This window comes from Ranitomeya imitator, chromosome 10, assembly GCF_032444005.1.
Source record: "Ranitomeya imitator isolate aRanImi1 chromosome 10, aRanImi1.pri, whole genome shotgun sequence".
Lineage (NCBI taxonomy): Eukaryota > Metazoa > Chordata > Amphibia > Anura > Dendrobatidae > Ranitomeya > Ranitomeya imitator.
Window position 1 is genome coordinate 43,214,888 of NC_091291.1, and position 24,406 is coordinate 43,239,293.

At 42.1% G+C, this 24,406-nt stretch overlaps 1 protein-coding gene across 2 annotated transcripts in view; it reads left to right on the forward strand.

The window, feature by feature from the left end:
- The first annotated feature begins 595 nt into the window (after positions 1-595).
- The window catches only part of LOC138651723 (BAR/IMD domain-containing adapter protein 2-like), a 95,172-nt gene continuing 71,361 nt past the window's right edge, over positions 596-24,406 (forward strand). The window contains exons 1-2 of one of the 2 annotated variants that reach the window (XM_069742145.1): positions 596-734; positions 8,524-8,722. In XM_069742145.1, the coding sequence (XP_069598246.1) occupies positions 8,675-8,722 (48 nt within the window). In that variant the 5' untranslated portion in view covers positions 596-734; positions 8,524-8,674. Of the gene's footprint in view, positions 735-8,473; positions 8,723-24,406 lie in introns of those variants that run through there. The other variant, XM_069742146.1, reaches the window with a different exon arrangement.

Sequence of the window (24,406 nt, forward strand, 5' to 3'; positions counted from 1 at the left end):
AATCTATCCAAATATAAAAATGATTAACCCGATTGGTAAACATCATAAACGGAAAAAAATCATAAATGTTATGGGTTTTTTTTTGGTAACATTAATACCTTTGCATCCTTTGTAGGTAGAATAACTTGCAGAAATCGTAAGTGTACCAAATACTTATTTTCCCCGCTGTGTATGACAGTCCATGAAAATGGGACTGAAATCAGACGGTATCCAAATGTAATCTGATTTTTTTTCACGGACCGATAAAGTTGCATTGCCCATTTTATGAGTGCTATCCTTGAAAAAACTGGACATGTGAATGAAGACATATGGGACATTTATCAACTTTTCTGCCAATAAATTATCATTTCTGATCCTATGACATTTTTCTCTATTAATAATCGCCTTATTTTTTTTTTAAATTTTTTTTAATGAAAAAATCCGGCAATGAGTGATTCTTTGGAAATAAAGCCAATGACCTGCACAACGAAAAGAAACGTGTTAACACAATCTAACCTTACGTCAAATACATTTGTCTTAAAATTGTTTTTTTACATTTTTTTTTTTTTTTTGGGCTTAGTAAAGCACATGCAGGCACGCACTCGCACATAATACTGGTCTGATCTAATATACTTCAGTTCAGATGATCACACTGCAGCACTGTTCTCAGCTGCCAGAGAGTATATTGAATCAGCCCCCTGCAAAAGAAGCTAAGCCCAGGCCTGCAGGCTGGTGGAGGAATGCCTTGTGCGGAGGTAAGAAATGCATCCTTATCATAGAAAATCATGCAGACATGCAAATGCAATATGTGCGAGCCGAATGGATTCTGTGCATGGGGGAAATGGGATTTACATGAGACGTCTGTACAGTATATATATACTCAGGATTCCATGGCTAGAGCCAAAACAATGAACCACATGCTTCAACCACATAGATTTCATTCATAGCATGAAGGATCATGCAGGTTTGTAATCAACGATGATCTGATTGATGGCTGGAGAAGTGCAAAAAAAATAATGTAATCGCACATGATTCACTGCAAGGATTCGGGAAATCTGCCAGATTTTCACATGTTCGTCCTTTCACATTCCCCCACCGGCCGACCCCTCTACTCATATTATTCTCCCCCCCTACACAGGGACAGGTCGTAATGATGGCAGTATCCAGACCCCAGAAATGGGATGGAAGTACAACACCTCTAACTTCACGCAAGGATTGGAGCTTGGTCATGGAAGAGACAATAAAAAACCTAACAAAGTCCAATAAGCTACTTGTAATACATAGCAATGGGCAGGGGGCTAATATTTAACCCTGCTGTTGTCTTCGGTCTGGGGAGACCGATTTTGAACTTTGGTATTTTTGGGGGTGTTCAAGATGCGGTTCTGAAACTTGTGGTTGATTGACTTAAATGAGGATGGGTCGGTCGGCCACGGGTTTCAGAGCCGCATCTTGAATATTTTAAAGAATATTGAAGTTCAAGGTCGGTCGTTTTTGACCGAAGACAACAGCAGGGTTAAAATAAGCAATCTATGGCGAAACCCTAGAGTAAAGTAGCACTCCGTATGGGGTTTGGGTTTTTTTTCCCTCCATTTGGTCACTTATGCCTCTACATTTATTAATCAGCTAGTATTACCTTATGATGTGGTTCCTTTCGACCTGAAAATTCATGGGTTTCTACTTTTCTCGGTGTAAATGTAAAACTTGGTACTCCGCTATATGATTTATTGAAATAGTCTGGAGAGAATCATTTTAACGTTTCGCTCCTATACATGGACCTTCATCAGAAGAAATTGAATTGCAGGAAGAGAAGAGATATGTCAAAATGGAGACGTGTGGATAGCGCTGTAGTGTGGCATCCGTCAGTACTTGTACTTGTACCACACCGCTATCCACATGTCTCCATCTGGCCATATCTCTTCTCTTCCTGTAACCCAATTCATCCTGATGAAGGTCCATGTATGGGATTGAAACGTTAAAATGATTCTCTCTGGATTGTTTCAATAAACCTGGAATAGACCTGGACTCGTTGAAGCACTCAGTGTGCAAAACGGCCGTCGTCCACCTTCTTCTCCCCGCACCCCTCAAATTACCTGCCGTTCCCATGAACTGAATTTGTTTAAACCTTTTATGGAGCAATAAAGACTACGATATCAATGAAAAAGGGTGAGTGCCGCACTTTTTCTTCTATTTCCATCTATTTACTCATTGACTTATGCTGAGCACCTATTACCCGATATTTTGCATAACTGCACGTTGGTCTAACTTACGGATCCACCATACAAATAGTGCATATGACCCTGGTGCCGTTTTTCTTTTTTTTCTTTTTCTTGCTGCTCTCCATTCTGTGACCTCGCAGAAATTGAACTGCACTCAGATGTCATCAGAGTTCAGTCCAAAATTTTCCAGGCATCGATAGACTTGAATGGGCAAATTACATTATCAGCGTCTTATAATGAAAAGGGGAGAGGGGAGAGAATGCTATCAGATACTTAGCAAACCGGTGACCCGGGACCTCACCTTTGTGTTAGTCAGATGTATGGGCAATGGCAGCATTCTAGTCCTATAAAAATATATGTATTTGTCACTATATAATGATGTCGTCCATCCTGGCCCTTTTCTGGTATAATGTCTCCCATCCTGGGCCCCTTTCGGTAATAATGCCCTCCATCCTGGGCTCCTTCTTGCAATAATGACCCTCATCCATGACCTTTCCAGTAATAATAGCCCACCTCCTGAGCTCCTTCCTGGTATAATGTCTTCCATCCTGGGCCATTTCAGCAATAATGTGCCCCATATAGGGCCACTTCCTGGGATCCTTCCCCCATCCTGGTCTCCTTTCTGGCACAATATCCCCCCATGCTAGGCCCCGTTCCTGGTGTATTATCCCCATACTGGGCCCCTTCCTGGTATATTTTCTCCCATCCTGGCCCACTTCCTAGTACAATGTCCCTCGTCCTGGTCCCCTTCCTTATATAATGTCCCCCTTACTGGGCCTTTTCCAGGGATGTCTCCCAAGCTGGGCTGCTCCTTAGTATAATGCTCCCTATCCTGGTCCCATTTCTGGTATATTGTCCCCCCATACTGGGCTCTTTCCTGGGATGTCTCCCAACCTGGGCTCCTTCTTGGTATAATGTGCCCTATCCTGGTCTTCTTCCTGGTATAATATGCACCATCTTAGTTCTCTTCCTGGTGTAATGTTCCCCTTCCTGGTATAATGTCATCCATCCTGGTTCCCTTCTTAGGCCAACGTAGGAGCTAGCAGCACACTAACATTCGCGGGCATGCCAACGTTAGCTGCAGGTCTCTGATGTTCCAGTGCCATGTATTGCAGCCCGGTGAGCCGGTGTTGTGTATCTGGTACTACAGCATCTGTTCCATTGAACTTAATGAACCTGAGAGGCACTATCACAAATGTAGTCAGTTGTGGCGCTAGTATTGCACGTAAGCTGAAATGGTTTTATCATCTTGTACAACCTCTTTTGTCAATTAAAACTTAACGATAAGTGGAGCCGACAGTTGCTGAGATCTGAGTTGAGCTGTCATGTCGTTGCAGCACTCACATCACAGTCATTTCCAATGAGCGCTCACCATGTCCAGGCTGCGGAGGTGATTTCACTCCGCTGGTGCGCTGGTGCTTGGACCTCATGATTGCTTACAAGTAACTACAGTGATCTGATTGGAGCAGACATGTCATTGTGGTATTTGGATCATAATCATTAGCAGGGACTGCACACCAAGTTCAGGCTGTGGCGGTGATTTCATACAATGATGTGTACTTGCCACTGAATGAAATCACAGCTGCAGTCCTTATGCTTGAACCTGATGAGTGCTCACAAGTAACTAGAGTGATCTGAGTGGAGCAGTCATTTCATTGTGGCTGCTCCACTCAGATCACAGTAAAAAGAGATGGATGTTCACCAAGATCGGGCAACAGATCTGCGGTGGTCAGTACACATCACTGGAATAAATTACCACTGCAGCCTTGGTGCCCAGGCCTGGGGATTGCTCACAGCTCATTAATGTGATCTGAACACCGCAATGACATGATGGCTCCACTCAGATCACAATAATTACAGGTGAAAGAGGGGGAAATACAGACCATCACATAGTGCTGGGCTACAATAAAATGGCACCAGGCTCCACTTGTAGCTGATCATGGCACAGTATAGAAGAAATGGCCTGATGACAACTGCAGTCTTCTGTGGCTGCTGTATTTGCAGTGTGTCGTGCTCTGACACTTATGCACGAAAAAATAAAAATGGCAGCATCCAGAGGCTGAGCTTCATAGTTTCAAAGGTTGAAGGTATACATAAGTTAATCAAGTTCAACCTATAACCTAACATGTTGTTTCAGAGAATGGCAAAAAACCCCATGAGGCAGCAGATGCTAATTACTATATATTAAGGGACAAATTACTTCCCAACTCCACATACTGTGAAGAGCAATAGGGTAACAAAGTTTTGACTTTCAGGTTCCATATCTCACAGTCCACTACAGCTTTGAACGTGAGACTAACATCATTTTATAGCTAATCATCTTCCCTATGTCATACATAATTTTGACTTGCAATTATTTAGCATATCATTAGTTATGCAGATTCGTGTCATGTCTCTGCGTTGTTACTGTTTTGCTCCAAAATATCTAACATTTATTTTTTATTATTTTGTAAGTATTTTGTAAATCCACCTTTGGCTTTTAACACTACTTGAATCCTTCTGGGCATGCTCTCAATCAGATTCAACCATGTGTCGACCAAAATTTTCTCCTAGGTCTCTTATACACAATCCCAAAGTTGGTTGACTCACTTGGGTATGTATACAGCTTTTTCTTCAAGTCTACCCACAAGTGTTTGATTGAGTTGAGGTCTGCGGACTGTGAGGGCCAATGCAGCACCTCTACTTCATTGTCATTGAACCATTTTTTTGCAAATCTCAACATATGCTTCGAGATGTTGTTCTGTTGGAACACTATGTTGTGATTTTCACACCCATAGTACTTGAGTGTGAAGTAAATCGCTTTGTAAGATGCTCACATATAGCTGAGCATTGAGACCACATTGATCCTGGTAAAGTATCCATTGCCTTTGGCTGTGAAATAATCCCATTTCATCATGCTTCCTCCACCGAACTTGACATTTCCTTCAATTTCTTGATCTGTTAGACCCTTTTTCCCTTGTTTCCTCCAGCCCCATTTGCACCTATCAAAGCCAAGTCTATTGACTTTCTTCTCATTGCTTCAAATCATCCGTTTCCAATCTGCTACTGTCCACTTTTTGTACTTTTATGCAATCTTGAGTAGACACTTCTTATGACAATATTGAAGATGAGGCTTCTTCACCTTTTTCGGGCCACCATTCCAGACGTCTGTGATCTCACTATTATGAAGCATACGAGCCACCTCCACTGCGTGTTTGTCCTGCCAAAATTGAAAGACCTTGTAATGAGCCGACTTGTTGACTCCGATTTTGCCTTGATGTCCACCTTTTGGCTTCTGAATGCATGGATGGTCTTCTTTTTGTATTCTTCCAACTGTCATGACACTCGCATGATGCAGTTTGACACTTTTCTTGGCCAAGAGACTGCTATAGATGTACTGGATGATGCTGTTTCTCTTTTCTTGGGAAATCATCTTCAGGGCTGCTTCTCGATTCGAACCAATGACTTTTACGCTTGGCAATCAATCTACTAACGCACTGAGCTACTATGTGAGAACAGGTTGTATTTTGTAACATTCAGGAAGAAAAATATTTTTCCACCACAAGGAGCAAAACAGCAACAATGCAGTGGCCTAACAGGAATCTGCTAACTAATCATATGTTAAATAGATGCAAATCAAAATTTAAGTCTGAGATATCCAAGATGATTGTCTATAAAATGATGACAGGTTATGCATTGTGCATGGAGCCAATGGTTTAACTTGAAACTCATGTGCGCAATGCTAAATCTCCATCAGGGTGCCCAACTATCACTGATCTTTAATATTTTTTGGCATACTTATATGGGCCAAAGGAACCTTCTTGGCCCCTCTAGGCTTCAGAATCTGGGAGCGACTGCAGCCCCTGCATTTTTGCTCTATGAGAGAATGTAGATGCTGCATGGCTCCCTACCACATAGTTCTTTTAGAGGTTGAATTCACTCATAGAGAGGCGACCTGCCAGTGGCGGTAGGATAATTGGACTGAGTTTGTTACGTTTTACCCCTGAGAAAAGGTCATTTTTTCTAGACAACCCCATATTTGAGTCATACGGAAGTACAGCACCAACCCATGCCCCTTGAGGTTCTTTGAAGCTTCAGTATTGCAGTGTGCGTGAGGCTCTTGTATAAGATCAGTGTGAATATCCTTCATTTTCCCTCCGGCAGTGTCAACTTTATTAAAGTGTTTCCTGCCGAACACTGCTTCTCTGTCTGAGAACCTTATTCCAACACTGAATACATTTAAAAGTAGCATAAATGTGCAGTTTCTGCCCTATGAATAAAATTTTTCACAAAGAAAATAGATCCTATAAGTGGCGTGTGCATGGGTGTAGTGCGGCTGAGTAAATCCTCCAAACTGTATGGCTACAGCTCCCATGTGTATGGTGTATGGGGGGGTTTATTTAACTTCGGTGCTCCTCTATGATGTCTGCTTTAGCCCATGAAAGCCCCGTTGATTCCATGAAGCTGCACATGTGAAGATCGATAACATAGCTATAATACATATATAGGAATTAAAAGTTTCTGGTACACAGGGGAAGAGGCCCTGCCATCTACAGGATCCTGGGGCAATAAACTGTAGGTTGGGGTGTAGAAGCAGCTCCGGTAATAGTGAAGTAGCATTGGGGTCATTGCAGGCTGTAGACTTTACTGATTAGAAGAGTTTTCAGGTTGTGTCTGAAGGAGTCAAATGTGGAAGACAATAGGAAGAATGGGGGATACTTGGAAAAATTTTGGAGATGATTGGTCAGGATCATTCAAGCTTGGAGGAGAGAAGTAGGTCTTATGAGGACTGGAGATTACGTTGGGGGAGGTATCAGAAAATTATTTTGGAGATCTATGGAGGAGACGGATTATGGACGACTTTGTAAACATCGTTAGTAGTTTCAACTGAATTAGTTGAGGAATTCTGGAGAGGTGCAGGAGTGTTAGTTGGTAGGCCACAGAGGGGGATATTACAGTAGTTGAGGCGGGAAATGATAGGGGCATGTACTGACATTTTAACTGATTGGCGGTTGATTGCACAAGCACTTTAGATGATTATGGAAATTTAGGCACAGCCGGGCATTTGCAATTAGTCGCCCCTTGGCTTTTTTGTTTTCTTTCTGCGTATTTTTAATTTTACTGTATCTTCTGTGGTGATTTGTGGTTACTTGGTAAACTTTTGAACTTTCAATAAAAATATATTTTTACTAATTGTACCTGGTTGCTCTTGTTTCTCCTCATATATATAAACTTTGGGAACATGTAGAAGAGACCTGAGATCAGATTTTGGTCAAGACATGCTTGAATCTGATTGAGAGCATGCACAGTAGGATTCAGGCAGTGATGAAAGCCAAAATACTAACAAAATAATTACAATTTAGATGTTTAGAAGCACAACAGTAACAATGCAGTAACATGACAAGAATCTGCATAACTAATCATATGCTAAATAGTCGCAAGTCAAATTTATGTATGATATCATGAGATATCCAAGATGATGATGGTCTCACGATCGAAGCAGAAGTTGATGGTGAGATATGGAGCCTGAAAGTCAAGAGTTCAAAACATTGCTACCCATTTGCTGGTCAGTGTAGATATAGTGGTGTAAAAGTAGGTATACGGTTGAATCAATGATGAAATTCATCACAACAGATTATATAGGTAAATGTATACACTTATAAGAAGGGTATATATATTTTATTATATTGTTTGTTTATTTCATTTTTGTGTAACGCAGTAAATCTTCCATCAATGTTCTACACCTACTTTTTAGCCACCTTATTCCTCTTCATGTCCATACTACACTGTAATAACTATTTTTGCTGACAAAGCGGTTCCTTAATATCATATAACAAAGTCCACCAGTGGATGAGGCTCTACGTGACTTATTTAGTCAGTGCCCTCTATATAGACGTAAAGTTCCCCTTCATACGAGACAAGCAAACTCTTGTCCAAGGCGACCACTTAGGAAAATCGGAAAATATTCTTTAAAACATAGCTCCATTCATTCCTGAGGACGTGGAGACTTCTGGTTCCAGGATTAAACTGTTTGCAGTGTCATGTCTCCCATTTGCAGGGGGAAATTGGTGTGTGAGGGGAAAGATGAAAGAGTCTGTGGATTAAGTCTAAGGCTTGAAGGTTAAGATACCCCTTTTCAGACTCTCCCAGATGTCTACAGAATGAGCCCCTCCTTTTCTGTCAAGCAGAATCCTCCCTTTATGCAGAGCACATAGTCAGCTGGGTGACAGCCGAGGAAAATTCTGGTTGGCTGGAAGTTTTTTTTTTTCTTTTTTTTTTTTAATTCTGAGCTGTAGAACTTTTGTCTGAGGCTGTTTTCTCCTTCCCTCCCATCCTGTTTCCTCCCCAGGCCCTTCTCCTCCCACCCACTGCCAGCCCTCCACACCAGAGCAGTGGTCAGTGGTCACCATCACAGAGACACCTTCTGTCTCCACATCTCCAGGGATCCAGCCTTGTGTCCGTCATCTAAATCCCATGTGAAGAGCATCAAGCCAAGCAACATGTCCAGGTCCGATGAGGTGAACAGACTGACGGAGAATGTGTATAGGGTAAGTGCTTCTTTGAAGAGACCCTCTCCTCCGCATGTAAGGGGGGTCTGCGCCCTTCGCATACCTTTCATTCTTCTCTTTTGCTTTTATCCTTTTTTATCCCGTTAGTTCGCATTCATTTTCGATGGAGCGGAGCTGAATTTACCAATTAATTTTTGTTTGTTTTTTTTGCATCATTTGTGCACCGTGATAACACATGATCGTTGCCATTTCACAATGATTTGTGCCAAAGGGAAAACTGTGTATTTATATGTAAAATTCTTCTGAAAATCGCAGATTTAGGGCAGACTATCTAACATGGTCACTCTGTAAGACGTTGATACACATTGATACTAAAAGTCACTTTAAAAGTATAAAGAGCCAAAAAAAAGGCAAAATAGCAATGACTTAACAATACAAATTCTAGTTTTCCTCCACGATACTCCTAAGTTTTGCTCACGGACTAATCATCTGCTAATGGGGGCTTTGTGCACGGTTCACTGTGGTCCACTTAACCCTTCTATTATTTTGGATGGGGGGAAGGGAGACATTTTTCATTGTATCCTGACCCTAACCTTGTCCTAAGTATTCCGGGTCATCTCCGTCTATCATTTCTGAAAGTTTCAGCACAAGTTCATCATGCGTCAGTAATGGGCATATTACAGGATGTGTGCTAGAGCGAACGATACATACGTTTCGCGATAAAATGCTTCCCCCGGTGGTTGTAGAAAATTCAATTTTACAAGTAAAATAGTGAAAAATATTCACACAAAAAAACATAAAACCAATGTAATTTCCATCTTCTAATGTTATGCATATAAGATGTATAAGTGTAAAAAGCTCCAATAGGGAGTCAACGTCTCCTCTCCCCATGTGATTCTGCTTTGCTCCGTCTGGAGGCACAGGACACTTCACCATTGCCTGCGGTGGATGTGCTGCAATTGTGTAGATGGTATGTGTCGGCACTGGAGCGTAGCGGTTCATTATTGTCCCCCATTGGCTCAGATTTACTCCGCTTGGAAAAAGAATGTGTCAATGAATAATTAAAATGGGAAACTAAGTTTTACCGGAGTTTCCCTTTACTCTCGATTATACATGCCACACAGGGAATTCCATTGACCGCGTCCTGCCTGTTATTTCCTCTCGTTGCGCGCAGTCATACCAGGACGGGTCGTGTTGCCTGCGTATCACAGGGCCTCATCTTGGCTAACGCTTCCTTGCGTCTCCAGCGTTTAATTGTAGGGGCTGCCAAGGAACTACGAAAAAAAGAAGAGTTTGGATTGTAGAAATAACAGATGTGAATTGATCTTCTTAAATTCCAATGGTAAAAAAACAAAACATTCTAAGTAAATATAAGCCATATGATGCGTTTCTCACGGTTATGGACTCAGGTCTGTTCTTGTAGAGCCCGAAAAATTTGTTAAATGGGGGTATGCTGGTGCAATTTACATAAGGGAGGGTGACTGCCATCTGCATTGCCTAGTTTATAGGCCGTATTTTAGCATCTATGTTATAGCCTTTTTTATGGATTTGTATATTTTCGTATTTTTTTGTATTTTATTTTATTTATTTTCATAGAAATATATTACTATATTATAACAAAAATACTCAAAGATAACAATAAATATTCCTCCTCGTAAGAAAAGACTAATACTAACAGTATATCTATCATACCGGTTTAAATCCATGCATTACGTATTTACTGCATTTTTGGAAATATCGGCTCCCCTTTGTGAGTCGCTAACCCATGTAAGTTGCAGCTAGAGAGACCGCACAATTCGCAGCCTATGGGGTCTTTGTTTGGCCAGCAGTGCTCCCTGAGAACAATGCCTAGGCTGCACGAATATTGAGGACACACCATATGCTGGATGCTGAGATTTTTTTTTTTTTCCTATTGCTTTCTTAGTTCCGAACAGTGAATGGTTTGGGGTCTTCCGAGCTGTATCTTACAAAGTGATAACATGCAGATCCTCCAGCAAGCCATTATCGTACTTCATTAGTAGGCGTCCAACAAGCTACGCTGTCAGTAACAGGTGACAGTCCGGAAATAATGAAGGTCTGGTGAAGATCTAAGTTCTACATGTTTCTGATAAGATGCATGATGTGAGATGCAATTAATTATTTGCATTCTGTGAAATCTGAATTAATTTTCATCAAAATCTCTATTTAATTCCATAATCTAAACTATTTTCTAATATACTTGAATTAAAAAATTCCTAACTGCTCTTTTTTCCCCTACTTCCTTTTTGATGATGCTTCATTTCAGAATCCCAGTGCAAGCTATGGTACTCAAATGAGTCCATCATCAGGGGGCAGAGACTTCCACAACCTCTGCTCCCTACCTCAAACAAAGCGTTATCACCGACGCTCATTTCAGAGGTTTGGCTTGTCCCAGCATGATGTGCACATTGACAGTGCGCGCTGTCGCCGACTCAGATCATCAGTAATGATTTGGCTTTGTCAGAATACCTAGCATGCAGAGTGACTTCACTCGCATGAGTAATGCTGGTCTCTGCACGCTAGGTACTCTTACAACACACTGACAGTGCACTCTGTTGCCAGCTCGTTACTGCTGATCTAAGCCAGTGAGAGAGCACACTGTCAGTGTGCAGATCGCACAGGGATTAGCCCAGCCCCTGAAACGAGTGTCACTAATGACTCTTCATTTCAGGGAGGAGGCAGGGGCTGTGGCAGTGATGACTTGTTTGAGTATCCCTGCATGCACTGGGAATTTTAAAATGAAACGTCACCAAAGAGGAAGTAGGAAAAAAAAACAATTAGTGTAGACAGGGAAGGATAGGGAATTTTTAATTCAAGAATATTAGAATAAAGTTTAGACTATGGCATTAAATAGATAGGGATTTAGGCGAATTTCAGACCACCAATTTAACGATGATATTGACCCAATATAATGTAAACTTAGACTAGACAGTCTAAGGATTTCACACATTTTGTCAAGTATAGCATGAACCACTATGACAAATCTGGCAAATTTTAAAACTAAGTCTAAGTTTGCATTGTCCAAAAATTAGACATTGATTAATATTTCCCACTATGCCCATTAAATCACCACATGGATGGTGGTTCGGCTTTTCTAGCCTGAAGGTCAAATCTGTCTAGTTACTGTATATAACCTTTCACCCAATGCATAACTTGGCAAATTTGCTGTGCAAGACTCTAAAAAAAGTCATCATGATGGCTACTACGGGAACAGGCCAACATGTTGGCTTCATACAGGTTTCTGTCTTCACGCTGGTCTCAGGAACTTAGCTCAGAAACAGAAACCATTTGTTCCACTGTCATTTAGTTCACTACTGAACTGGACCAAACCGTCCAATTCACCGCACGAACCTTGGAGCTGCATATCTCCGACTACACTTTGGTTACCACCAGCCCCTCTCAGGCTGACATTCTACACAGGTTCTACTAGGCCCAACTTTACCCTCAATAACCCTAACCAAGTTTGCACTCCACCCTAGCAGTGCACTTGGCCCATAACTTTTCAGCGGAAGCCCACACTCAGCCCTACAAGCTAGACCAGCCGGCAACTATCCCAGCCCAGTGCCCTGAAAAAGGAGTTAATCTGTTCAAGCCTAACTACCACATAGGCCAGGTCCACACCGATGCTGGCAACTCCTCCTGTAGCTAAGGACCCCATCAATCTCACTGACAGCTGATGTGACAAGTCATAGTGGCTCACCATACTATGAGGCCAAGCTCACAATACATTTCAAAATATAAATGAGTAAATTGTGAAATGTAATCTGAAGGATACAGGTACTAACCAAATAAGCAGCCATATTGTTTTCACCTTAAGGGAGGTAGTATGGCAGCCATATTGCTTGTCCAAGGCTTCTGAGGAAATGCTTGAATTTATTGATACCTTAGGTTGAATTCACATATTGTTGCTTCAAGCGGACAGTATGGAAATATCCCTATCAGAGAAGAGGTGTTGTTCTCAGGTGCTACCTATTGGATGTAGCAATCTTAAACAAGTCTTATCACATGACGTAGGATAAAATGCCTAACTTTTAGGATTGCTACATCCAATAGGTGGCACTAGAGTTCCTCTTCTCTTCCTCTCTGAAAAAGCAATTTGCATATCTAATTTCCCAGAGAAGCATTGTATGGCCTATAAGCCTTTTCATGCTGGCTTGGCTCTCTTACCTCTTAGATCCCTGTTGGAGGCCTCTCAACCAGACAAATCAGATATTTGCACAGATGAGGGGCAAAAACTGTAAAACATGTGTCTGCAAATAGTGTTTGGTTTGGCTTCTTATGCTAAGACATGTGGCAATCCTCTTTTAAAGAGTCGATATTGACTTTTTGGATTGCTAAATCCAAGAGGTGGCACTGAAGACCTGAAGGGGCCACGTGCATATTGGTACACTCTACAAGGAGAAATGTTCCCCCTTAGACCCTCAAACAAAACATGGATGAAAACACTGATGGGATTTGTTTCCTGTCCGATTGCATCACGGACCCCTTCACTGATATGAGTTTGGTCAGCCAATAGGACATGCTTCCCAACAGTTCACAAAAAAATAAGTTATTGTGAAAAAGGCCATAGACTATAATTTGTCCATATTCTTTCCATAAAAAAACAGAAAACAGCACACAGACGTGTTGATGATCCTTTAGTGCCATAGAAAAGCGGACGGACCCCCTTTAAGACCATTGACCATACATGTGATAGATGCTAAGTGCTTTTTTATTTTAGCAGTTTACATGATGTCCCTCAACATTCTCCCATAACATTATGATTAGTATCTGGATTTTGTCGACACTCAGAAGCCTAACCTGTGTATAATCTATGAGCTGTTTAACGAATTGGTGCCCTATTGCAGAAGTGTGAGCATGGACGACCACATCCACCGTGCCAAAGGAGGGCTTACGGGCTGTGATGAGATTATGGAGCCAGAACAAGTCCCATTACTGTTCCCATAGTGGTGCGGCCATGTAAAGTTGGGCAGTGTGAACAGCCTAGCCTACACACCAGGATATCCAACTGCAGGACGCACGACCTCACTACCATAGTTTTATTTTGTGTGAGTATCTTTTAGGTGGATGTGTAGCCTGAAGGCCTAGGATCCCAATAAACGAAATGTGTCGACATCACAAATTAGTCTTCATTAGAAGAATCTTTAGAATTAAACATTTTGGATCCCTTTAATTTAATTTTTGATTTGTGATTCCAGCTCTGAAGCACAAACTGCTGTTTTCAGTAAACAGCTGTTCAGAGCAAGAGGTGAAATGGCAAAAATCACAGATAACGGTATAGACCCGAGGGACAGTGCTTCATGATTTTTCACGCTCAGATCTCCAGGACAACACCTGCCGTGTACTTACAGCTGGCTCGTAATGATCCTCATATATATTTTCTTCAAGATTGGTAATCATGGATTGAATTATTTCCAAAAGACATATGGGGAAATAAAAGTGGGCAGCTGTAGTGTGTAGCTTAGGGTGTACGGACGGAGGGAAGAAGTAGATATGAGGAGTACAATTAATAAATGAGCGACTGCTCTACTGAAGTTTTCATCTTTAATGAGTTCATTGTGATTTTAATAAATATTAATATTAATTATATTTTAATGAATTCAATAGGAGCCAATTTTGTATTGGAAATTATCCTCTGTCTTTGGGTAAAACTACAAAGTATCCAGCTTGTGTATCCTGAATAAATGTGGTATAATTTACCGAACGTAGCCGCGGATTTACAGGAAGAAGCTGTTTTTGTTTGGAGAGGTGTCGTGAAGGATTTGGAGGCAGAAAGCTTGATCCGTAGAGAACGCACACGAGGAAGTTCTAGTTCATGTCTGCTGGTTCAAGACTACAAAGACCACGGAACAAATAATGTCAGCTCAGAACATCCTTGCAAGTTTGAAGCTGTTTGAGACCCCTCGGGCTGTTATGAGGTTCAGGGAAATAATGTGAAATGAGCTGCAGCTATGGAAACCTCTTCCCTGCCACCAGGATTTACGGCTCATCTTTTCAGGGCTGATCGTAACGTTGTTGGCTGTTTTGCTGGATGGATTGTAATTCTCTAAACTCCAGGGAGTCTCTATAGGGAATTCTGGAGCTTGTGTGTATAACTACCGCAGATTAACAAGAATGCTAATGTAAAGTTCATAGCCAGACCTTGGCGGCACAGGAGCATGGTCCGTGATTCCCCAACGCATACGGTGTGCACGATCCAATGCATCTTGTGTGACCCTTACTCTGCACATACAGTATTTACCCTCCGTATCCAATATATTAGTGTTATTATACACAGGGTGCCAACGCTACAGAGACTCTTTGTTAGAGACGCAGCTTGAATGTCCCAGGATAGGTGAGATTGACCAGTGGGTGTCCGACCTCTGTGATCCCCACCAATTTTCCAGAAGATAGATGATATTGACCAGTGGGCGTCCGACCTCTGTGATCCCCACCAATTTTCCAGAAGATAGATGATATTGACCAGTGGGTGTCCGACCTCTGTGATCCCCACCAATTTTCCAGAAGATAGATGATATTGACTTGTGGGTGTCCGACTTCTGTGATCCCCACCAATTGTCCCACAGGATAGATGATATTTACCAGTGGGTGTCCGACCTCTGTGATCCCTACCAATTGTCCCACAGGATAGGTGATATTGACCAGTGGGCGTCCGACCTCTGTGATCCCCACCAATTGTCCCAGAGGATAGATGATATTTACCAGTGGGTGTCCAACCTCTGTGATCCCTACCAATTGTCCCAGAGGATAGATGATATTTACCAGTGGGTGTCCGACCTCTGTGATCCCTACCAATTGTCCCAGAGGATAGATGATATTGACCAGTGGGTGTCCGACCTCTGTGATCCCTACCAATTGTCCCAGAAGATAGATGATATTGACCAATGGGCGTCCGTCCTCTGTGATCCCCACCAATTTTCCAGAGGATAGATGATATTGACCGGTGGGTGTCCGACCTCTGTGATCACCACCAATTTTTCAGAGGATAGATGATATTGACCGGTGGTGGGCGTCCAACCTCTGAGATCCCAACCAATTGTCCCAGAGGATAGGTGATATTGACCGGTGGGCATCCGACCTCTGTGATCCCCACCAGTTGTTTCAGAGGATAGATGATATTAACCGGTGGGGTCTGACCTCTGTGATCCCCACCAGTTGTTTCAAAGGATAGATGATATTAACCGGTGGGGTCTGACCTTTGTGATCCCCACCAATTGTCCCAGAGGATAGATGATATTGACCGGTGGGCATCTGACCTCTGGGATCCCCACCAATAGGCAGAATGTGAACTTATATCCCCAGTGGAGAACTTTTATCCCGGGTCCAAAGTGGAGAGGCAGGTCAGATATCCAAATGCCGCTGCATTCATTCTATATGGGGCTGTGGGAAAAAGCTGAACGCAGCTCTTGGCACCCCCATTGGAAATTAACTGGTCGACCATTCACACTGCGCTTCGTTTTAAGGGAGTAAAAGTTCCCGGTTGTGTCGATCCGTGCGGGTCCTAGAGGTCGGAAGACCACCGATCAACAAGTTATCACCGATCCTGTGAATAGGTGATAACTTCTTTTAACCAGACAAGGCCTTTAAAGAAGAACTCCCAATAATTATTTATTTTTCTAAACCTGTATAAATATGTGTGGTGCCATGTTATGTAAGTGTAATAATACTCATCGATTGTCACGTTTCCCGGTTTCCAGCGCGGTTCCAGCGCCCTTCTCTTCCCAAAACACCTGAATAAAATGCCAACTTGCCGAATCCCGCCTCATTCTCACGCTCTATAAGCTTAAATTGTAAAACAACGTCTGGCTCACACATAAACCTCTATGTGATCTGGAATGCTGTAGGTTTTTTCCGCCCGTATTTTGAGACGTTTTTGCCAATAGAACGCCCTCCAGGGCTGTGAGGTAGTCAGGTATTTAAAGGGATGTGTCACAGCAGTGGTGACCCGGTCCTTGGCCCTGGGCGTCCATGTTAAAGGGACGGTCTTTAAAGGGGTTTGAATAAAGTTTGTAAAAATAAGAAATGTTAGTGACGCCACCTGTGATATTCTGTCAGAGGTGACCGTCGCTGCTAAAAGGGGTCCTCTGGGGAGTGATGGTACTGCAGCAAAGATGGTATAGCTTCCCACAGGTGAAGCTGGCGTCCCCAGGGCTCCCGGTGTGCCCGGCAAAGATGGTGTGGTGCCAGAAACAAACAGAGGACTCAAAGTTGCAGTCCCTCCACCTTGTTTACTAATGGTAGACAGCCACATTCCAGGGTACCATCAACGGGTGTTGATCCCTTTCCCAGGTGAGGTTCCTAAGCCTTCCGTCTCGCGCTGAATACGCAAGTTCCTTGCTGCCTGTGTCTTCCGGCAAGGTCCTCTCTCTCCTGTCCTGGGACAGTATCTGCATGGTAGGTGACTCGAGCTTTTTTACAGAGTCTCTATCACGACTCAGGCTCTGTGTGTTGCTGTATCTTCAGGTTGGGGTGTGGGGAGTCGACTTAAATTTACTGTCCTCCTGTTCTGCTGTGGGACATAAAGTACTACACCGCCTCAGGCTCCCGGTGCCCGGTTCCTGCGCTTTAGCTTAGAGGGAACCCAGTCATAGCTCTCCTCCAAGCTCCTTGTTCTCCTGTGCTTCTCCCCTCTGGCACTTGCTATCAATGCAACCAGTCTGCTACTCTTCTCTCCCTCCTGGAGCTGCAGCATCACATGTGGCTACATGGCCCCAGCTCAGCTCTCACTCCTCTCTCCTCCACTGTCCACTGTCTCTCACCATCTGCCTAACACCTCCTTCAGAACAGAATATATATATATATATATATATATATATATATACATAGGGAAGCTCCCCTGAAACCGGGTTCTGAGTTCCCCCTTGTGGCCTGGAATCCGAATGTGTTGCATGTAGGTGTACTACCTGTTAAGGGGATCTTCCTTGCTTCCAGGCATGACACCACCCTCCCCGAAAGGAAGGCAACATTACTGTGTTACCTGAACTCCTGGGGTGCCACACCAAGGCGCAACATGTCAATTCTATCAGTACTTTTGCAGCGCTATATAACCATTCAAATGAATAAGGGAAAAATGTAAGCAAAAATACTGCAAAACACATGTAAAAACCCGTATATTGTCCTCTCTGGTTTTGTACTATTTTTTTTGGTGCAGAAAAAAAGGGCTGCATAAAAGCCACGTATACCTTACGTCTCTGCTGTACCTTCTACTAATCTGTTTCACATGTTTCTGAGCCTTGGATGCATAAGACGTTAGGCACAGCATGTATCTCATATTATTACAGCACATCTTTTAGACGCAGGTGTGATTTGGAATTGCTTCAGCGACTAGTAGTTCCAATTTTTTTGAGTTGCTCTTTGGCACAGTCTGCAAAATACATGTTATATTAAAAAAAAATGGAGCTGCTGCTCTTCTCTTTTAGAAAAATTGTACTGATAGAAGATCTGTGGAACTTAATATTCTGTAAAATCAATTCATTTATTGTTTTCAGTTAAAAATATAGAAGAGCAGTTGATAAAGCGTGGACGACATCTTTTGTTTGAGCTTTTCTCCATTCAGTCTGCTTCCACGCTGTGTTTGCAATATCCATTTCCCATTAAAAGGTTTATCCAGGACTACAGTCATGGCCAAAAGTATTGACACCCCTGCAATTCTGTCAGATAATACTCATTTTCTTCCTGAAAATGATTGCAAACACAAATTATTTGGTATTATTATCTTCATTTAATTTGTCTTAAATGAAAAAACACAAAAAGAATTGTCCTAAAGCCAAATTGGATATAATTCCACACCAAACATAAAAAAGGGGGTGGACAAAAGTATTGGCACTGTTCGAAAAATCATGTGATGCTTCTCTATTTTGTGTAATTAACAGCACCTGTAACTTACCTGTGGCACCTAACAGGTGTTGGCAATAACTAAATCACACTTGCAGCCAGTTGACATGGATTAAAGTTGACTCAACCTATGTCCTGTGTCCTTGTGTGTACCACATTGAGCATGGAGAAAAGAAAGAAGACCAAAGAACTGTCTGAGGACTTGAGAAACCAAATTGTGAGGAAGCATGAGCAATCTCATGGCTACAAGTCCATCTCCAAAGACCTGAATGTTCCTGTGTCTACCGTGCGCAGTGTCATCAAGAAGTGTAAAGCCCATGGCACTGTGGCTAACCTCCCTACATGTGGACGGAAAAGAAAAATTTACAAGAGATTTCAACGCAATATTGTGCGGATGTTGGCTAAAGAACCTCGACTAACATCCAAACAAGTTCAAGCTGCCCTGCAGTCCGAGGGTACAACAGTGCAAACCGTACTATCCGTCGGCGTCTGAATGAAAAGGGACTGTATGGTAGGATTCCCAGGAAGACCCCACTTCTTACCCCGAGACATAAAAAAGCCAGGCTGGAGTTTGCCAAAACTTACCTGAAAAAGCCTAAAACGTTTTGGAAGAATGTTCTCTGGTCAGATGAGACAAAAGTAGAGCTTTTTGGGCAAAGACATCATCATAGAGTTTACAGGAGAAAAAAAGAGGCATTCAAAGAAAAGAACACGGTCCCTACAGTCAAACATGGTGGAGGTTCCCTGATGTTTTGGGGTTGCTTTGCTGCCTCTGGCACTGGACTGCTTGACCGTGTGCATGGCTTTATGAAGTCTGAAGACTACCAACAAATTTTGCAGCATAATGTAGGGCCCAGTGTGAGAAAGCTGGGTCTCCCTCAGAGGTCATGGGTCTTCCAGCAGGACAATGACCCAAAACACACTTCAAAAAGCACTAGAAAATGGTTTGAGAGAAAGCACTGGAGACTTCTAAGGTGGCCAGCAATGAGTCCAGACCCGAATCCCATAGAACACCTGTGGACAGATCTAAAAATGGCAATTTGGAGAAGGCACCCTTCAAATATCAGGGAACTGGAGCAGTTTGCCAAAGAAGAATGGTCTAAAATTCCAGCAGAGCTTTGTAAGAAACTCATTGATGGTTACCGGAAGCGGTTGGTCGCAGTTATTTTGGCTAAAGGTTGTGGAACCAAGTATTAGGCAGAGGGTGCTAATACTTTTGTCTGGCCCAATTTTGGAGTTTTGTGTGAAATGATCAATGTTTTGCTTTTTGCTTCATTCTCTTTTGTGTTTTTTCATTTAAGACAAATTAAATGAAGATAATAATACCAAATAATTTGTGTTTGCAATCATTTTCAGGAAGAAACTGAGTATTATCTGACAGAATTGCAGGGGTGTCAATACTTTTGGCCATGACTGTATATATATTTTTTACCATGGGCATAAGAACTAAAATGCAGATCGTTGCTACCTACCTGTCTGTTCTGCCCAGCACAGATCTTTGCTGGCACAAAGTGGTCACAGACCACTCCTGCCGGTGTTTCTGTGGCTTCTGCTGACCTCACGTTGAAAAAGCAGCTGCTTTTCTTCTGTTCTGCTCTGCTAACAAGGCGTGACTGCCGATGTCAGGATGATTTACAGCTGGCTCCCCGCTGCCAAACTGCGGGGAGCCAAATGTCAATCAGCATGAAGTTGGCAGTCAACAGAGCAACCCCTGTGGCAGCTGTACCGCCGGTAGGAGCAGTCAGTTACCGCTTTGAGCCTACGCCAGATAGAACAGGCAGGTAGATAGCCTGTTATTCTTTTTACTATGAGATAAACAACTAAAATAGTTCTGGATAACCCCTTTAGGTGTATTTATTGGCCCTTCATCCAATGGAGGGTAAAGGAGATTCATGACGATATGTTATGATAACTTTTTCTCAAGTCTAAGGTGCTATTGCATACAAGAGCATGCAGTAAAATATTCTCCTGATGTATACCTCCAACAGATACTGCAATCGCAGTGGGTGCTTAGGCTGCATTCACACCATCCAGTTGGAGTGCAGTTAATACAAGCTTCATATCTAAGCAAAATCAGGATTTTAGTCTAAAAAAGGAAAAAGTATAGAGTAAAGCAACATAAGTGTAAACTCATGCAGGAGGCAGAAAGCCTGTATGGTGGCACACCCAATGTATCTTCGAACTACAGTAAATTACTACTACAGAGCTGTATAGGATTCTTTGCCACCAATCAATGATCAGTTGAGAGCCGAAATGTAGAGCTGCATGGGTGCCCTAAAACTGCCACGTACAGAGACATATTGAGTCCGTTACCATAAGGCCTTAAGGCAGGTTTCACACAGCCAAATAAATACATTATAGGGTCCCAATTATATCCTGCATGCTTCTATTTAGAGCAGCACAGAACATTTATTGTAGTCTTAATACTGACTCTCAATCACACTTACATAAGAGTATATGGATCAAATACACATGAGAAATATGAATAGTATTTTTGCAGTTGTTCCATTTTTGTGTACATATTCAATCCATTTTGTTAGAATATGGTCATATTGTGTTTATACCACACGTCAGCAGCACCAGCAGGGATTACGTGTGACTTGATTCGAGCGCAACCCCTGATGCTCTATTGACATTAATGGGGTAGACAGTCAGTTTGTGCGTTGTTGGGCCTCTGTTTTGGCAGTATATGACTTCTTGTTTCAAGTCTCTTAGGTGGAATAGAAAAAAAGTAAAATAAATAAAGAAGGTTTTTTTAAAAAAATTAAAAATTAGACGGCGAGGTTGTGGGTCAGGTGCGATTGTGCCTGTTGCTGGAGCTCAAGCAACACGTCTATCTACTACACATATCTTCCTGTCCCACTTTGCAAGGGGGCACGGAACACCACTTCTGAAACCACACCAGTGCAAACAGGTTGTCGGTTGGTTAGCAGATAGTGCTTCCAGCATGCTTGCGAGCACCACCCAGTCTTCCACACGGTCCATTCTTGCCAGTCAAGAGTCTGGATCACGTAAAGATCACCTAGTCCTCACCCTGATCTTCCTTCCCCCACCATGTTGAGTCCCAGGAGAACAGTAATCCCACACTAGGACATTTCGAGGAGCTCTTTACATTTCTTGATTGTCCCTCTTACCCTGCATGGAGGAGATGTGAGGGAGACACACACCATGTACAGCAGGGGGAAGGGTACACTATCAAATGACTGGGCCAATTTCATGACACACTCCAATCATCCAAGCCCTCATGACTGGGTATATTTGACATGGAGGAAAAAGTTTTTAAAGATGGTCAAGTAATACTTGGCTAACCAAACAAGTGTGCTCCCTAATTCCTCTGCACCTTTAAACTATTGGGTCTCAAAGCTGGACATCTGGCCTTGGAGGTGTTCTGCTTCCCTGCCGGTAGCATCTTATCTGAGTAGGTTTTAAGTGCCGCTGGGAGTTCCAAACAGACAAACACTTTCACCTGTGAACTAAAAATGCTAATGGGCTCACTCTGATAAAAATGTACAAAGCCTTAGCCATGACTTTTCCACACCACCAGATAACAGCAGTGAAAAAGCACATATAATACCTGATGAAGGCCGTTGTGGGCTGAAACGCATTGTGTTGTTCTTATTAAAGTGTCCTAATAAATTTGGTACTGAGCAAATGATCTCAACCTTCAAATTATCCTTGTCTTCCGGAAGCGCCTAGAAAGGAAATTTTTTTTTCTCTAACCAGATAACAGCAGATAACAGCAGCACATAAAGTTTTAATCTTCAATATTTGAATGAGGCCCTCCAGTTGTTGCCTTCAAAGGTCCATGGATGACCCTCCTTAGTGGTCTCTGGCTTTGCACTTTGTGCAGAGCCATTATGAGTGTAGAAGCACCACAACTACAATTTCTTAATATTCGAATGAGGCATTAATTGCTGCCTTCAAGTGTGTGTGGATGACCCTCCTTACAGTTTTTTTCTCGCTTTGCAATGTGTGCAGAGCCTTTATGAGTGTAAGAGTACCACAACTACACTTTGTTCACAATATTTGAACGAGGCATTACAGTCAGTCCCTTCAATGTTGTATGGATGATCCTGCCTGCCATTTTTGCCAGGCTTTGTACTGTGTGCAGAGCTTTTGATTATAGGAGTACCACAACTACACTTTGTTCACAATATTTGAATGAAGCACTACAGTTGGTGAATTCAAGGGTGTATGGATGACCCTGCTTGTAATTTTTGGCAGGCTTCGCACTTAGAGTCTAGGAGCACCACTATATGACGATTTGAACAGAATGTGTATGAGGCCCTCCTTTATGTCTAATACAAGGTGTATCTGAGTCCCTTTTCTATCTAATTTTTGTCGGTTCTGGCTTCCATCATAAATTACACTGACATTTCCAATTTTTTTAATAAACATTTCAATTTTGGTTTATTTAAATTATAATTTTTTTAATCATTTTTAAATGTTGCCTTATATACAAGTCATTATTAATGATGAGTGAGTGTGATCGTTACTCGAGTTTTCCGAGCATGCTTGTGTGTTCTCTGAGTATCCTGGGCGTGCTTGTACATTATGTTTGTGTCCCTGCAGCTACATGAATTGCGGCTGTTAGACAACCTGAATACACATGCAGGGATTGCCTGTTTGTTAGGGAATCCACACGTGTATTCAGGCTGTCTAGCAGCCGCAAATCATGCAGCTGTGGGGGACTCACACATAATCTACGAGCACACCCAAAATACTCGGTAAACACCCAAGCATGCTCTGAAAACTCGAGTAACAAGCACACTCGCTCATCAGCTCATCACTAGTCATTATACAGGAAATAATGTTTCTTAACTTTTTTTAAAAAAATGATAAAAACATATGTACTCCAAAGACCAATAAAAAGTTAAGCTCGCCATGTAAAAAACAAGATTTCTCACAGCTCTATTGATGAAAAAATAAAAAAGTTAAGTTTCTCTATGATGAATATGGGGATACAAACCTTTCTTTATTATTTACAAAGTTCTTAATTCTTTTCTAACCACCAAAATATGTATAAGAAATCTATACAAGTTTGTATCACCATAATCATACTTGACCTGTAGAATCATGCTCTCTTTGAATGTAAGGAAAAACACTTGTTTTTTTCCCACCATTTCATCCTGCGTGGAACTTTTTCTCCATTTTTCAGTATATCATATGGCAAAGTGAATGGTGTCAGTCAAAATTGCAACTTGTTTCCGCAGAAAAAGAAACCCTCTAGTTGCTAAACTCCGTGCAAACAAGCTGGACACTATATAAGATAAAAGCTTTCACAGCAGGAGAATGACAGTATGTAGAAAATGCTAAAGTTAATTGCAAACTTGCTGATTATCATGCTGTGTATCTACAAAAGCAATTTAATAACTTGAGAATTCCCCTTTAAGGAAGTTGATTAAAGTGATAGGAAAGTGTTTGTTTATATCCTAAACATTCTATAGTGCATAGTCTTTTCCCAATATTGGGAGACTTCTCTCCAGGCGCTTGCAATGAATGCACTTCACATCAGGTTGCTGTAATAGCTTAGTTATAAAATATTGTCCCTCGGAGGCATAAATCACCTGGAACCTGTTCAGCAGAGATCCAGATAATACAGAGTTGGCTTCCTTGGTTGTTTAAGGAAAATCAGAAGGAAATTCAAAATGCAAGCGTGTCATATTAGTTGCCAGGACTCATTCTTCAGCCAGTCACCTGACCTTCATCCTTCCCTGTAATATCGCACATATTCAGTTTTCATTTTATCTTTTTTTGACAAAGTAAAATTCAGTGCCCACATATACACTGCTCCTTATTAGAAAGAAAACCTCAAATCTGAATCCACATCTGTAAACTAAAAGGAATGGAAGTGTTTGTAAGCATAGTGTA